The sequence below is a fragment of the Neolamprologus multifasciatus genome, chromosome 15, assembly GCF_963576455.1.
Source record: "Neolamprologus multifasciatus chromosome 15, fNeoMul1.2, whole genome shotgun sequence".
Taxonomy (NCBI): domain Eukaryota; kingdom Metazoa; phylum Chordata; class Actinopteri; order Cichliformes; family Cichlidae; genus Neolamprologus; species Neolamprologus multifasciatus.
In genome coordinates this window covers 39,654,511-39,671,021 of record NC_140453.1, presented here as the reverse complement: position 1 = coordinate 39,671,021, position 16,511 = coordinate 39,654,511, and the positions used below count along the sequence as shown (strand labels likewise).

At 42.7% G+C, this 16,511-nt stretch overlaps 2 protein-coding genes across 2 annotated transcripts; both read right to left on the bottom strand.

The window, feature by feature from the left end:
* Window positions 1-933: 933 nt before the first annotated feature.
* tcf23 (transcription factor 23) lies at window positions 934-7,366 on the bottom strand. The gene is made up of 4 exons (XM_085134325.1): window positions 3,885-7,366; window positions 3,062-3,217; window positions 2,773-2,934; window positions 934-2,315 (listed from the first exon to the last, which is right to left on the bottom strand). Exons 1-4 carry the CDS (start codon window positions 4,050-4,052, stop codon window positions 2,187-2,189), a joined length of 615 nt encoding a protein of 204 aa, XP_084990451.1. The 5' UTR covers window positions 4,053-7,366; the 3' UTR covers window positions 934-2,186.
* A 111-nt stretch (window positions 7,367-7,477) lies between these two features.
* On the bottom strand, window positions 7,478-16,208 carry ephx1 (epoxide hydrolase 1, microsomal (xenobiotic)). Its single transcript, XM_085134324.1, has 9 exons — window positions 15,975-16,208; window positions 12,174-12,365; window positions 11,887-12,067; window positions 11,596-11,814; window positions 10,676-10,805; window positions 10,261-10,475; window positions 9,972-10,080; window positions 9,436-9,558; window positions 7,478-9,238 (listed from the first exon to the last, which is right to left on the bottom strand). Exons 2-9 carry the CDS (start codon window positions 12,354-12,356, stop codon window positions 9,028-9,030), a joined length of 1,371 nt encoding a protein of 456 aa, XP_084990450.1. The 5' UTR covers window positions 12,357-12,365; window positions 15,975-16,208; the 3' UTR covers window positions 7,478-9,027.
* Between the last annotated feature and the right edge of the window lie 303 nt (window positions 16,209-16,511).

Genomic DNA, 16,511 nt, shown 5'->3' with positions numbered 1-16,511 from the left:
ACTTTAGCCTTTATTTATTTTTTACAAAAAAATTAAATAAACTACATCATGCATCAAACAAGTTAACAGTGGGTTTAAAAAAAACGTATAAAATTGGACTTTTGACATTTTCAGAGCTGTGGTCCATGTCCTTTAAGGAGAAAAGGAAGTGTTGATGTCGGTTGATAGAAAAACCTTCCTACAACAGCATGAGCGTGTCATTATTCACTGTTTCCAGGCTAACTTAAATAAAACATTTCAAGGGTTTGAGTTTGTTTATAGACTTTTTTGCACACTCACAGACTCACGTTGTTGTTGCTTTACCAAATAGTCCAGCTTGCCCCTCTGTAACCTCTGATGTAGTAGTCAGAATGCAGCAGCTCCAAATTAGTCATCGCTACACATGGGAAATTGAGGAGACCCCCTTCCCCCCCAAGCCCCAGACAGATTTATAGAAGTAGCCTTGAACGTTGGGCTGTTGCTTGTGGAGCTGAGCCCATTTTTGTTCAAGGGGGAGACGCTTCCAGTTAGTCTTGTCTCCCATCTGTACTACACCCAACAAACATATCCACGTGACTTACTGGTTCAGGTTCTTATTTTTAAAATGACATCGGGATCATTCAGCACAAATATGAGAGTCAATGAAATATGACTTGAGTGGGAAAAAAGTGGGGAGTGTTTTTTATCTCAAAGCGTTGTTCAATCACAGCACACTAATGTCAGGGGAGGTTGTTTTTTATAGGAGAATGTCTTTGGATATCATCCGATTGGGTTTTAGTCAGAAATAAAGTTATTATAATTGCACACAGAATATACAATGCTGAATCTCCAGAGTAAAAGATCCAAAACGTCCATAAACGATTCTGAAATTTCATCTTTTTTTTTTTTTAGCTGCATTTGTTTTTTGTTGTTGTTGTTTTTTTGGGGGGGGTTTTGGGGTTTTTTTTGGGGGGGGGGGTTGGTGGTTCAAGGCAAACAGATATACAACATCTGCTTCTCTCTTACCAAACGTCTTTTTTAACTGTGTGATGACCCCGGTGCACTGGTCACTGCTTACAACAGACTGGAGTGATTTAGTTTGAAGTAAGTCCAGCTGTGCATGAACCTTGCTAAAGTCTCCAAATAGGAGCTTCCCAGAAACAACTTATTTATATTTGAAACTGTAATTGGTAGTTGTCACATTTCATGAACAGAGGACTGTTGGATTTGTCTTTGCAGTATTGTACAACTGTGTCGATCAGACTGTGGGTGAGCCTCACTGGTGGGGCAGGTGGATAGGGGTGGGGAGAAATAAAAGTGAATTCATGTGATTTTTGTAGCAAAAACATATAATAAACAGGACTTTATTTCACTTATATTCAACCTGGATCCTTTTCCATCGTTACCGATTACTGCAGTCTTAAAAACTCTTAAAACTTAAAAGTTGAGGGATGGAAGGTCGGTGAACAAGCTGCTGGTGGGGGTCTGGTGGCACTCTGGACATTTTCAGTGATATTCACTTTACTGCTCAGTAACTCTACAGGCTCAAAAACACCACAGAGCTATTCTGGAGTGATTTCTGATAATTACAATCTCTGTGTTTTTATGTTACAAGGAGATCATCTGGGGTAGGTCGAGCATGGATGGGATGAGTTGTATAGGAGGTCTTACGCTACGCATTATTGAACCTGCGTGACCCGTTAAGAGTCGCTGCTGTCCTAGTGCAAGTAAATGGTTACATTCTGTGGCACTGCTGTAACGAACACTCAGTGATCACACACACACACACATTCAAATAATAAAGTAGGAAAACCTCACAAACTTAGACTTTATTTTTTTTAAAAAGAAAAAAAAGAAAACAGGTGACTCTTCCTTACAGGGAAAATGTGATTTTTTTCCACAAACACATTTTATTTTCTGTTTAAGACACATGACCACATTTAATTTAAAAGAAAGAAATCCAACACCAGAAAGTAAAAACTTAGCTGCAGGTTCATTAAAGTTCATTTAACTTCCGCATTTAGATTAAAAAAAGTACTTTGACAAAAACATCATTGTTTATATGTAACATAAAAATGTGTGCCTTGCTCGTCTTTAAGCACACGTCAGCAGCAGTGCACCACATCCTTTGAAATTTGCCTATCTCTGCACATGAGTGTCTTTTGATGTCAGCTTTGCTACCAATAGCTGGTTACGATTAAAGATATAAAACAGCATAAAACAGGCTTTCACTCATCGTCTCCTTCTAAGGTAGGACTCAGTGGGTGTGTCCTGTCCTGTCCAGGTGGAGTCATCTGACTGGCTGACAGCAGCTCTCCCACACTCCCACAGTAGAGCAGAGAACGCATGGGCCATTTCTGAGAAGAGACACAGATTAAGCCTGTGATCAAACATGACTCTGGATAAATGTAAGAACAGCTACACATTCTGCAATTCTGTACATTCTGTATTTGAACCAGCTCATTACACTCAACGTGTGAACAAGCCACACTTGTTCAGTCTTACGGAGACAAACGTTAACATTTAACATGCTAACTGATGCCTGGAGATTCTGAGGTATAGCTCTTACTTCGTGGTACTGTGTTAACAAACACCTGAATTTTTTAACAAGCACTAAAGGTGCATCTAGGAACTGCAGAGAATCCTGTGAAAACCTCTTTTACTCGACTGTAGCTAAAAGTATTTTGCGCAGGCACAGTGAACATATTATTGACTAGTGATGGCCAATTATCAAGTCTTTTCAAGTTGTATAATATATGTGACTAAGACAATAATGGGCATAGCATGGAAGGCAGTGAGCCCTCACTTTCTAACCTTAACAGGATGCAGGTATCCACCCGGCCTTGAGGCCGTGTGCTCCGTTAGCATCCCTCCTTGGTCTAGGGTCTCTGTCAGGTGAGCTATGTAGTTAGTAGCCAGAACCAGAACATCCAACTTTGAGAGCTTGGTGTCAGGTGGGACTGAAGGTAGAGCTGCCTGCAAAGAAGGGAGAATCAGCTGTGATGGCCTCTTTTTCAGCCGTCACCAAAGACGGGCGTACAGCAGAACTACTGAGAGTGCAGTGTAACGTAACAGCTCTGAGGCAAGTGTGTGTGTTTTGTACCTGCAGAGTGTGAAAGGCCTGCCGCAGGTTGCGTACTCTGCTCCTCTCTCGGGCTGCGTTTTCCGGGGAGTGCTGAGCCCTCAGCGCCCTGTTCAGGACCGCGGACCCACAACCAGAACCGGGGTTTGACCTGGACCCACACACTGATTGTACCTGCTGCAAAGAGCATGCCGAGAACCTGACATTTCTGCAGACTAATTATCAAATATTACTAAAAGAAACAAAAGCGTTCTGATTTTGTGACTGCATTATTGCTGCTTTCAGGTAGTAGAGAAAATAAAGAGAATATTCATGAAGCTGCTCTGACAGTGTACAAAACACTGCTGCTTTAAGTTCTGCATTAATGGAGAAGAAAACAGGTCAACCTGCAGGACAGACCCAAGCAGTCTGCTCACAAATATTTCATCAGCACACATCCACACATGATCGCTGCCGCTCACATGTAAGTCAACAAGGTGACACAGTGACTACTTTGTTTGTTCTCCAAGCGCCCTTCTCTAATTGTCTGGGTTTCTCGGCGTTTCCATGTCACTACGGTTAATACAAACTGATTGAACCAGACCTCAGAAGAGGGAAGATCCTCCACACATTGTATGAGGCTGTGCCACAGCTGAGAAAAATACTGACTATATTTGGCTACTTTAAATAAACACATATTTTAGATGTTCTCATGAAATTCTTCATATCATGCAAGAAAGGTTTTGCAGTCTCCCACCAGCTGCTGGAAGTGATCAATCACTGCATTGCATAATTTGTCTGCAAAATCAGGGTCATGTTTGAGTTTGAGAAGAGGAAAAAACCTGGAGCATTATTTCAAACTCACCCACTTCTTGGACTCCCGACTGCTGCGTACGCTCAGCTTGTGTCCGTGCGGGGAGGCTGGGCTCTGGGACGAAAGAGGCTGCCGGCTCTGCGGCTCGGCTGCACAGCCAGAAACCAGCCGGTGGTTTTCTGCAACCGACATGAGACCTTCCAGAGGATTCGCTGCCATGAGTGCTGCCAAAGTGCTGCAGTAGATTCCCTTCAAGTCTCGAGAAATTAAATTACATTCAGTGTGTTTTCATTGGACGGATGAAGCTTTATTTTCCAGTACTGGAGATTGCTATGAGAGATACTTTCTTTTCCTAGGTACTTTGCTGGACCCAAAAGAAAACAGAATCTGAGGTCATCCCTTCATCTAGTGTGAGCACATTTTTGAAGTCAAATCTGTATATGAGATGTGACTAGTTAAGTGAAGAACAGCAGAAATGCTCATCTGATCTCATGAAGTTATTAATGAGATGATTTCCTGCTGCGGGCAGCTCCAAGCTCCTCTTTAGAGTTCATGAGACTTCTGTGGGACACCAGTTCCACCCAGACCCTTAAACAATGGCTGCTTCTCTGCGAATCACCATCCACCCAGAGACATCCTCCCAAGTCTGACCGTCTCTGTCTCTATCCCTCTCTCGCTCTGGCTTTCCGTGAATCTCTGCTCGTTTCCTTATCGGGTGAGGTAATGTGGGGAACTTCATGTGGTCCTTATCTCAGCCGCCCGGTCATCCTGATCCTCCCCTGGCTGCTTGGTTGCCAAGAGTTCCAGGCAGGCAGGCAGGCAGGCCTGGGGGAGTATTGCTCTGGGAGGGTGTCCTGAGCCAGGGCACTGTGGGGGCCTTGGGAACCTCAAAGCTGTGCTAACAGCTGGAAACAGAATTCTGGGGCAGCGCGACATGGGATGTAACGGAGCAGTGAGAAATACATTTATGGCCTTGGAGCACTTTTGACTTGAACAGTCATGAATCTGATTTTGTGGCAAGCTAATGCTGTACATCACACCAGCAAGTGTTTAGGAGTAGGAAGGTAGTCAGAGCTGTCAAATCCAAAATCTTGGGCAACCCTAGCAGTGAAGCTCAGCTTCCTATTCCATGTAAGAAACGGAGAACTGAGCCTGAAATCTGCCTCCGAGGCTTTTTGCTCAAAGGTTTTATTCTCACAGAGAAGCATGTGACATGCAGCAAAGGTCACCCAAGCTGGTTAGCAAGAACAGACACAGCAGGCATGTGGAGCATTTTAGCCCTCATCTGGATTACTGAACCTCAGAACCAGATAAGCTTTTTAATAACGCAAAGCTGGACAAGCACATCTGCATAATTCACTTATTAGATCCCACAAACACAAAAGACTGTTTAAGAAAGCGGATTACATAAGAATTACTTAATCTGATCATTTTACATTAGAAATTGATGTGAATGGATATGAAAAGTTAGAAAGCTTTCTGCTGAAAGTCACTCAAGCTGGTGAATACAGGCCTCAGACAAACACACTATAACTACAATAAAACGTTTCAATACAAAGAAATATACTGAACACACAAACTCATGCACAGAGGCTGGAGGAACACCTTTTGGCAGCACAGAAAGATTAAAATATTTTCTGAAGAGGTCAGAGTGACTTGTGAAAAAAAACATTCCACTAGAGCAGGGGTCGGCAACCCACGGCTCCGGAGCCGCATATTTAGATAAATAAAGACATTAGTCTTTATTTTGCGGCTCCGGGTGGTTTGGGAAAATAAATTGTATTTAGCTGAAGTGTATTTTATTCGTGTTTAGTTCTTTTTTAAACTTGTAGTTCTAAATTGGAAGATTATTGTGATTTTGAAATATAAAAATAAAATTATCTCTTATTATATCACTCGTGGAAGCCGCCGAAACGCCGTGCATTTATCGAGACTTTCAACCCCAGGTAGGCCAATTATGGATCTTCAGATCCACATTATGTCAGCAGCTGATGTGAGGCCAAACACCGCTCACGCCTCACGGATGACAGCTTACAGTCCTGCGTAAAGATGAAAGCCCCGATTTGCAGACGCTGTGCGCAGAGGTTTGGGACCATAAGTCTTATTGTGAACATATCACAGCAGACCCTACGATGTTTGCATGAACATGCTTTTCAGCATCTCTTTATTGACCGCTTTCCACACACGGTTGCTGTACGCATACAGCCAGCTGTAGCTTTTCAACAGCACAGAGAGCACAGACTTTAAGACGGCGAGGTGAGATTGCTGGTGCCGCTAAGGTGCGTCCGCCTCCCCTGCAGCAGCGCTGCAGACCACACCCCGCCACACACATTAACCAGGTAAAATACATATTTAGGCAGAATTTTGCAAATATCTTTTTTTTTTTAGCAACATAGTGCTTTTTTTTTTTTAATTATTTTTTAAAAGTCAGGTCAAGGCTCCAAAAGCCCAAAGGCGATATAAGGGTGGTAGCTCACAACAGTTTTTGTTTGCTGGATCATTTTAGTCCAGCTGGGTGTCTTTCCTTTTGTTATATTTCTTTAAGAGTTCAAAATGTGTTAATTACATAAATAAAATGTAATTTTCTCTGTAGCACTTCATGGATTTCATAAACAACACACCTTAGTTACTCTGTGGATTCTTTTAAAAAGCAGTTAAAAACCTTTCTGTTCAAACAAGCCTTTTGTTGATCTACGTATTTTATATTCTTTACATTATTTACATTTGATCTTTTACATTGTGTATAATGTCTATTGATTGTATTGTTTATTTTAATATTTGTGTGCAGCGCTTTGTGACTGCCTGTCTGTGAAAAGCGCTTAATAAATAAACTTTACTTACTTACTTTAGTTGTTCACACAAAGCATAAAGGTAAAAAAACAAACAAACAATATATACAGTGTTATCTTCATTTTAGATTTCAAAAAGTATTTGCGGCTCCCAGTGTTTTCTTTTGTGTGGAAACCGGGTCCAAGTGGCTCTTTGGGTGTTAAAGGTTGCAGACCCCTGCACTAGAGCCAAAGACATTTGGACTTGGGTTGCTTACTGAAGAACACAATTATAATTACAACAAACAATGAAGCTCAGTTTTAGCCAAAAAGCACGGATTTGGAATAAAACAAAACAATCTGGGCTACTTGTTTTCTCATTGTTAACAACTAAATATATAATTTAGTCCTTTTGAGTTTGTTTGCAAACTGTTAAATATTTAATCCCAGGTTGCAGTTTTCAGGCTTCACATCTTAACCAAAGACCACCTTGAATAACAGCTTTTTAAAGGCACTCCAACTTGTTAAATAATAAAATCTTATGCACAATTACAATAAAGTTAATTTTGGACAAAGTGGTAATGTAACCAACACTCCCATTAGCTACCATTTCCAACCACAACTTGAATTATCACACGTCCAGACTGTGTAGACATGTGGGACATTTTAAATTCTGTCTGAATTACAGAATCCTAGAACTGCAAAATGAGCTGCAGACTGGGAGCCAGTTTGGGTCTGTGGCTTTTGTACATTTCTACACAGAAGAAACTTCAGAAACGTGCAAACACACAGTAAAGTTTACACATACTTCTCAGAACGAGTCTTTAGCAGTGGAGCTGTGTCAGAGAGTCAAAAACTGAAACTGAAATACAGAAATTTAAAGCAGCGTCAGTTTTATTGGGTTTAAAATGGAGCCAGAGGTCAGTCTGGTGATTTTGGAAAGGCAACATACACAAAATTGCAGCTTACAGTTCTGAATTTGACATCTTTATTAACTTTCAAAGGCAACAGCAGATATACAAGGAAACTCTTAAAGAGACATCAGGAGCTCTGATTGTGATTTAACTCGTTTTGCAGCACTGTCACTATATTGTTAGGCCTCGAATGAGGAATTTCTAGCCATGATAGTAAAATATATATTTTAAATTAACTTGCACCAACATCAAGGTGGGGTAAACTGCCGCCAATCAAAAGCTAACTGACACAAGATGTAAATCTGATGCACGTTACAGACCCTGGCAAGTAACTCCAAGGCAGTAAAGGATCATCTGCGTAAGAAGCTGTGGAATGTCTCAACAGACGACTGACTTCAAAGGTTTTCAACTTCCAAGTTAGTTTTAAATGACTCTGAAAAAAAAATTTAAACATAACCTGAAGCTTTAAGCCAATCAAGTGTTATTATTGTTGTGGCTTAAGTGCAGAGGTTTCGTGCTATCAGTCAGAGGAATGCCTGGCACCTTGTTTATGCTGTCAACACAATCCCACCATGTGCCCCCTAACCTCCCATCTGCAGCTGCTTAGAAACTGTTCTCACAACTACGAGGCTGAGAGATGCTGTAAGGAAGTTAGAAACTAGTGAACGGACCCCTGGATTCATGGAGTGGGAAGTTGCAGAAAGACGCTTTTCTTTCCAAGCTCCTTAGACTATGATGACCTGGACGACTGAGACATCACAGACATAAAAGATGGATCTAACCACTGTCACATCACCCACTACTTTGTAGCTATTTTAAACCTTGACTTCAACCTCGCAACTATTGCCATCTTGATGTTTTGAAACCAGACATCATTGGGCAGGGTAAATCTGACTGAGAAACTGAGAGACTCTGCACAATCATTATTGCAGCTGTGCGATTTTACCTTGTTTTGTTACCTACTTTACTCCAAGTAGATCAAAGAGAATGCAAAGATGGTATCATTTTATATTTAACAAGACATGAAACCTTCAGTTGACACCAAAAGCCTATCAGTAAAGTTTTTTCTGAGTGCATGTATCAAGTGAGAAGCTGTGCGGTTTTTCCATAGACTTCTATACAACCAGGATCATTTCTTTAATCAGATTTGCCACCCCCTGCTGGTCTTTAGCAAGAATGCAGGTTTAAGCTCTAGTTTTCACCAGAGACCGTCCAACTTTTCCATAAATTTCATAAAAATAAACTGCAAGTTTAAGAATGAAAGGTGTAGCCTTAAATTCTAAACAGTAGATTGAAATTTTGAATTTCAGCTACCACTCATTATTTCACCATTAACACTGCATATGACTTTATCATAGTGTCACTTAGAGAGCTATCCTATCTTACAGAATCCAGTTCAGATAAGAAATACAAAGCTTAGACTCTGATTCTAGATGAAGTATGTCCACTTACTGCTCAGAACTTTGTCCCAGCTGATGTCTATTCATACTTCTGTATTTGTCGGTACATCCTCTACTCTTTCACCTTCCCTTCCACAATCTTTGTGAACTTCTGGATGTCCTCTGCCATCAGCTGGGGCTCTTCCATAGCAGCAAAATGACCACCGCGGTCCATGGGAGTAAAGGTCACAAGTTTACGGTATTTCTGTTTGACCCACAGCTTGGGCGTGTGCATCAACTCGTTGGGGAAGCAGGCGAAACCCGTGGGGACATAGACTGGTATCCTGGGAGGAGACGGTGACAGTTGTGAATCAGCATTAGATTTTACTAAACAAGTCATTCTGAATATTTCAAAATTAGGTTTTTAAATGACAACGTTGGGTGGCACAGAGCTGTTGGAGACTGTTAACAACAAACACCTTTCAACCAATAAGATGTTGCTGATGTGCTTTATGGGAATTTGGCATTTGTTCTCACTTACTTTGCATGTGGAGCATCAAGACCTTGGCCAAAGTTTTCCTTGTAGAACCTCATGGAGGAGATAATGCAGCCAGAGGTCCAATAGATCATGACGTTTGTCAGCAGGTCATCTAGAGAGAACTTCCTGCAACACATGACCCCACTGATATAAGACTACTGACAACTGAAAAACTAAGGAAACAAGCCTATTTCAGAATAGACAGCTGCTGCTGTCTATTCTATTGTCTACTGCTAATACACATGCTACTACTCAAGTTCACAACTTCTTATAACCTTCAATTCAATTTTATTTATACAGCACCAAATCACAACACCAGTCGCCTCAAGGTACATACATACAGAGAAAACGCCAACAATCAAATGACCCCCTATGAGCAAGCACTTTGGCAACAGTGGGAAGGAAAAGCTCCCTTTTGACAGGAAGAAAACTCCAGCACAACCAGGCTCAGGAGAGGGGCGGGGCCATCTGCTCCCACCGGTTGGGGTGGGGTTCCACTAATATTAGTGGGACATATTCTAATATTCTGCTGTATTCACCGTGTGAGTCCTCCATCATCCAGGTTCCTGAAGTCATGGCTCGTCCATGTGGAGAACTTCTCCAGAATGTAGGCAGCTAGACCCACTGGAGAGTCATTCAGCCCTCGACCTCAAGGGTCAGAAAGCAAAATATAATTCAATGTACACAAAATATTTTAGGAATCTTGAGCAAATAAAATAATTTGAAGGGAAATTACAAGTATATTAAGTACAGGAAAATGCAACCAAGTTCCCCAGTCAGACTTGAACTGGGTTATGCTGCTTGAAACCATCTTCTCCAAGTTCTTACCCACAGTGTCAGGCTTGGTGGCCTGGATATGCATGTAGCCAGTCTCTTTGATGAATTCTACCACCAGTTTCTCCATGCAGGGAAATAATCGCTGAATATCAAAGTCAGTGAAGCCAAACAGCTTAGGGAAGTGCCGGCCAAGCATCATGGACAAAGCCATGGACAGCCCTGGCTTGGAGGGCGGGGCAAAGTTCAAATGCAAGCCTTTGACAGTTCTGGGGGTGAAAAAAAAAAGGACTGCTTACAAAAAAAATGTCCAGAAATACAAAAATGTTTGCATGCCTCACAGAGGTCTACTGTTCTTTGAACAAGTATACTACAGAAAACTAGTGCCATGCTCAGAATTTGGTGTAATATTTCTCAATAAGACGTCATTTATACCCAGTACATTTGGTGTAGCTCTTGTATCACATACTTGGGTTCCAGCTGAGCCATGTTGGTGGTGACCAGCCAGCCCCAGTCTCCACCGTGAGCGTAGTACTGCTGGAAACCCAGACGCTTCATCAGTTTGTGGAAGATACGAGCCGCGCAGACCGAATCAAAACCTGTTCACATGGAGACAGAGTTAGAAAACGCAGCATTCTTGCATTTCCTTCACACTGACTTTACTAACAGTGAATTCCAACATTTATTTTAGTGCTGCTAACCACTGACCATCCTGTTTTCTCTACCAGCTGGCTCACTGGCCAGGTCTCTCTGATCTAATCGTGATAACTGATATAAATCAGCTGTGTCTCCAGAGAGGATCTCATCCTTACAGTCAGACCAACTGCAACTTTTAACATCTGGAGCTCAGCTGTGAGCTAAAGGGTAACTCCAATCTGGCTCTGCAAGAGGTTCATGAGGCACTACACTAAAATTGGCGAGTACTGCTGCCACCATCTGCAGTCCAACCGCTACAGTTGAGAGACACAGTGGAGAAGCAGCTAATTATGTTGCTCATTTATAAAAAGTGGATGTGTGCACATATGAAAAAGTGCCTGATTTCTGATTTCTTATTTTTTCACTCTGCGACCTCTCCAGGGTCTGGGATAGGAAGATGAGGAAGGTCCCCTTCTTTCTTACTTAGCTTATTAGGGTCAACCTGGATTTACGCTGTTTTGTGTATTTAATGTCCTTTGTACACTTTGTGACTGCTTAGGGTTTACCAATTAACAAAAAAATTACCCTGCACCCAACTTGTATTAACAAGTTGGGTGCAGGGTAGTTTTTTTATTTCCCCTTCAACAAATATGGTTATTTTAAAGTCTTTGACCATGATAAAAGAGTCTGGTGATACTGTTACAACAGTGATGATGGGATAATGTGGCCAAAGTAAAGAAATCCCAGGCTCACCTTTCTTATGTGGTGCTTCAGAGAAGCCATACCCTGGAATGGAGGGACACACCACCTCAAACACGAGGTCGTGTGGGTTTGACAGGTCTGTGAGCAGAGGGATCAATCCATAGAACTCATAGAAGGAGCCAGGCCAGCCATGGACCATAATCAGTGGAACAGCACTCGTCCCTTCTGGCACCTTTTTGGGTTTCACATGCAGGTAATGGATATCAATGCCTGGACAGATTTTTAACAGGTTAGAGACAACCAACAGCATTCTTCTTCATGAATGTGCCAGCTTAGTCTCACCCTCAATCTTGGTTTTGAAGTGAGGGTACTGGTTGAGCTTGTCGACCTGCTTCCTCCAGTCAAACTCATTTCTCCAGTAAGAGACCACCTTCTGCAGGTACTGCGAGTTGAAGCCATAATTAAACTGGCTGTCCTCCAGTGAGGGAAAAGGACGAGTCAGATCAATCCTCCTGTAGAGGTCCTGACAAGAAATAAGAGAAGATGTACAAGTCTATTTGTGCGAGGTGGAATTTCTTAGCAGCAAATGCACCATCTATCCTGTGTGACCAACTGAGAGGAAAACTAACCTCCAGCTCTTGATCGCTGGTGGTTACCCTGAAGGAGCGGATAGTGTCGTCCTCCCCAGCATCACGGGGTGCTCCAGAACCCCACCAGCCATCCTCTGTTGTTAGGACCTGATTCTTACTCCTCTGAACCAGGAAGTAGATCAGTCCACCAATCACCAGAGCAAGTAGGACCTCTGTGAACATGATGAGAGTCTGCAAGAATGAATGACAGACAGGACAGAGGAAAAAAATGAAACAACATCTACACCCAGGCATCATTTAAGGTAGTAGCCATGAATCTGTCATCTATAGACTGTGCTATGCTGTGCCTGTATTTTGCCACTTTGTCCAAAAATAGATAATTTTTTTTAAAAAAGAAGGAGTTTGCATCCATCCACGTTAAAAATGTGATCAATTTACTACTGCACAACCCCCTTACTCTTATTTTGAATTGAATTGATATACCTTTATTAGTCCCACAAGGGGAAATTTCATAAGGCTGCCGACCTATTGCACGCAATGGTTGGCGCCATCTTACCCTCCAACCATACATACATTACACAAAACATCACATGGGAAAGACAGGTCAGAGAGGTATAACAATGGAAAATGCACCACATGAGGAAAGATAAAGAGAAAAAAATAACTCCCCCCAGACTGAGCTCCAACAGGGAGATCAGTTTGAGAACAGGAAAAAACACCTCTGCACATGAAAAAACTCTTAATACACCAAAGAAACACATGACAAGCAACAGGGGTGGGTAAAGGGTGCAGCATCGGAAGGGAATAAGCGTCGAAGGCGTTTGGAAAGGGGGGGGGGGGGGGGGGATGAGTGTGTGCATATCAGTGTATATGTACGTGTGTGCGTGTCCAGAGTTCAGCTGAGACAGTGTCCTTCGCCTTGCCAGGCTAAGTAAACAGTCTTCCAGCCAACCCAGGTGGCCTTGCATGTAATGGGAAGGAACAGACTAAACACAGTCGTTATCAGGGAAAGTTCAGTCACTGCTGAATTAGTCCAAATCCTGAATTTTGGTTCATAAGGATTACCTGCACCAATGCTGACCCCATTATTGAAAACTTTGGCCGGGTTCATTATACTCTAACAGAATACAGCATTGTGCCACTCCTTGGATCCTTATATTTTTCAAGGAAAATCGGAAATGGGTACGTTGATTTATTCATGTGCAAATTAGCATACCTCAGCCTTTTCTCCCTTTATACCTTTCCTTAAGAATGGCTGTATGACAGCCGCCCTTCTAATGAGACCAGTTCTGATGAGGCTTCAGTAAACAATAGATGGATCAACTGAAGGCCCAGATGCATCTCTCATCTCTCAGGTCCTGTCTCAGGTCTTTGCTAGATTTACTTACTATGAGCATGATTTTCAGATATCTTTTACCTTGTGACTTCTTATTTTATTGTATACTTATCCAGTTTCCTCAGATTTTTTAAAGGACTAAAAATGTGCCAAGACTTGTAGCTCTTTAGGAATCACCTCGTTGGTGGAAAAATACTATGTCTGTCAACTGTGGCATCGTTGACAATTTTTATAGATTGAACTGAAGAAATGGTAATAAATTATGTGTAAATTATGTGGCTTTTACTCATAATAAAGCTACTATTGGTACTTTTAGTGAAGTTCAGGCTGAGAATCTGAATAGCAGTATTCCAACAGATCGGACAGACTTTAACTTAAGTTGAGTCATTTATCATGGCCATGAGTTTAGGGGAAAAAAAACCGTCTAGCACACAAAGTGTCAGTGTTGTGTTGTATGGTTGTTTTGGGGTTAGCTAATAGGATTAGACAGCAAGACCGAGCGGCACCTCAGTCACAGAGCAGTATGGCAAAGCTGTTCACGATCAGTGCATGCGCACACTCACACAGTGTATTAATCCACGATAACCGAGCAGCGAACACCGGACACTTAGTGGTGTGCGATACTGCATATTTTGGTATCGATCCGATACCAAGTAAATTCGGGCCAGTATCGCCGATACCAATACCGATACCGATACTTTTCAATAAATAAGGTGGATGCCTCATTGAATTGCTAAATCGCAATTAATTTTCATGACCTGTGTTTCAGTGTTTTTTGTGATGTTTCCTTTGGTATTATTATTTAGTTAAAACCCAGGACATAATTAGGAGAAATAATTTATTTATAATTAAATAAAAAACGTTTTATTATTGTGGCAGCTCGTGGTCTGCGATGCCGCTGCAGGTGAGATGGACTCACCTTCACTGCATCTACAATGGTGCCTCGCCGGCTTAAAACCTGTGCGCTGCTTGTGCTGTTGTTGTTTTTGGTGTTGATGTGTACAGCTGGCAGCAGGAGGGCTGCAGCCATTGAATGCAGGCTACTGTTACAGCAACCGTGTGGACAGCGCGCGGCTCGGGGTGAGCCGGAGGCTGGCGCGCCAGCGGGACCTGCCAAGCTGGAGACGGAGGTCGAGGTGCGCGGGGGTCCTGCCACGCCTGAGGGCGGCGTGCTGTCCACTTCGGCACGCAGGCTGCATGGTCCTGCGTGCCCAGCTGCCTGTGAGCCCCAGCTCACTTCCACGCCTGCTGCACCGCTGCTGCTTGTCATATGGGTGGCCATCAGGTCAGCTCCGGGGCTTCCGCTGGAGGCGCGGGCGACCGCCAGAGTGGACACTTCCCCGTCACTGGGCTGGGGCATGGTGCGCCGATGGTCCGGGCCGATTTCCTCGCCTGCTTGCGGGGTGAGGTGAAGCGGGCGAGGGGGGTATGTGGCAGGGTATGTGGCAGGGCATGTTCTGCGATGCTGCTGCAGGTTTGGTGGTGGTGATGTGTACAGCTGCCAGCGGGAGAGCTGAAGCCGTGAATGTACTGTTACAACAACCGTGTGATTATTGTAAGAATAAATGATGCTGCGAAGCATGAAAATGCCATCGGGTCTGCCGTGGTGGCGATCTTTTTTTTTTTAATCTTAAGTAAACAAATGAAAACAAATACTGTTGATAAACTAATACAAAAATTACAATTAAAATTCTCAACAACAAAAACAAAAAAATATAATTAATATGTAAACAACTTAACAACCCCCAAAGTGTCTAAGTCACATCACGTTGTCAGTGCAACACCAAAACATAAGAGTGGAGGAGAGGGAGCAAAGTGTGCCTGCTCTCCGCTGACACAGGAGCGGCGAGTCCAGCGACCTGGTTGTTTCGTTTTTGCCGAAAGCACAGCGTTGTAAATGAGCAGAACTCAAAGTAAAGAATCGATATCGCCAGGCTAGTATCGATCCGATACCGATGCCGACTTGGGATCGATACTGTCGATATTTGGATCGATCCGCCCTCCACTACCGGACACATCAGAGGTAGCTAACATGGCCAGACTGCAATCCACTGGTGGAAAAGTCTGGACTGAGACCCTGTTTGCATGTGTATTTATTCAAAGAGGATACACTGTATAAAGTTCAGCATCCCTGGTGGCTGTTAGCCGTTTTAGTCAAATGAAATAGGTCTGTTTTCTCGAACAAACTGCCCCATTCACACGAACACTGCAGCCAGAAATAGATCTGCCGCTCTAGATCCGTCCAAAAACGCTACAGTGTGGTCAAGCTACGAACACAGATTAATGACTATTTTTAATATTTTTTAAAATAGATAAACAAAATAAATGATATAACTTGTTTATATATGATATTTGATATTGATATTTTGCTCACAGGTATTATCATAAAGCTATAAGTCACTAACAAAAACTGACGACGACAAAGTGGGAGCTTTCCCACGCACTATTTATGTCAAAGTTAATCGCGTCGAGCTCTTTACTGGAGGTATGCGAAGTGGCCGTACCTTTTAGATTGTTGGTCGCTTCTTCTTCTGCTCATAAAATCAAAACAATTCAGCAGTCAGGAAAAGTAACATAGCTCTTCGTAGTTTTACTATTAAAGGTCCGGTCCAGAAGGCTGCTCGCTGCTGGCGGCGCTTTTCTGCTCCACTGCGAAACCAGCGTTTTTCTTCCCTGTCCCTGAACTGAACCAGAGCTGAACGCAGCAACAGCACGAAGCGGGAACAGGCAAGAACTGACTTTTGTCCTAGAAACCACATGCATGTGGTAAGGGATCATGGGAGTTGTAGTATTTTATGGTGAAAATGTTTTTAAATTGGTTGGGAAATAAAAAGCAGGGGGAAATGGAATCCGCGGTTATGATAGTCAACTGAAACAATGTGCACACTTTGCTGTACAACAGGAATAATCCTGTTGACTGTGGAGCCTTTCCGTGTCTCAATACGAGAAGTTCTAGGGCTCTCATCTTTTCTCATCTCTTCCCCAGAAGATGGCAGGCATGAGGGGGCAGGGAGCTTGGATTAAATGGGAGAATCCAATAA

What these genes read in the sequence shown, in the direction of transcription:
- tcf23 (XM_085134325.1), bottom strand. Translation starts at nt 4,052, where the DNA reads ATGGCAGCGAATCCTCTGGAAGGTCTCATGTCGGTTGCAGAAAACCAC. An exon ending in GTCGGGAGTCCAAGAAGTGG is followed by an intron (nt 3,218 to 3,884) that starts GTGAGTTTGAAA and finishes TGCTCTTTGCAG; the next exon opens with CAGGTACAATCAGTGTGTGG. An exon ending in GATACCTGCATCCTGTTAAG is followed by an intron (nt 2,316 to 2,772) that starts GTTAGAAAGTGA and finishes GTCTCTTCTCAG; the next exon opens with AAATGGCCCATGCGTTCTCT.
- ephx1 (XM_085134324.1), bottom strand. Translation starts at nt 12,356, where the DNA reads ATGTTCACAGAGGTCCTACTTGCTCTGGTGATTGGTGGACTGATCTAC. An exon ending in CTTCAAAACCAAGATTGAGG is followed by an intron (nt 11,815 to 11,886) that starts GTGAGACTAAGC and finishes AAATCTGTCCAG; the next exon opens with GCATTGATATCCATTACCTG. An exon ending in CACCAAGCCTGACACTGTGG is followed by an intron (nt 10,081 to 10,260) that starts GTAAGAACTTGG and finishes CTGACCCTTGAG; the next exon opens with GTCGAGGGCTGAATGACTCT.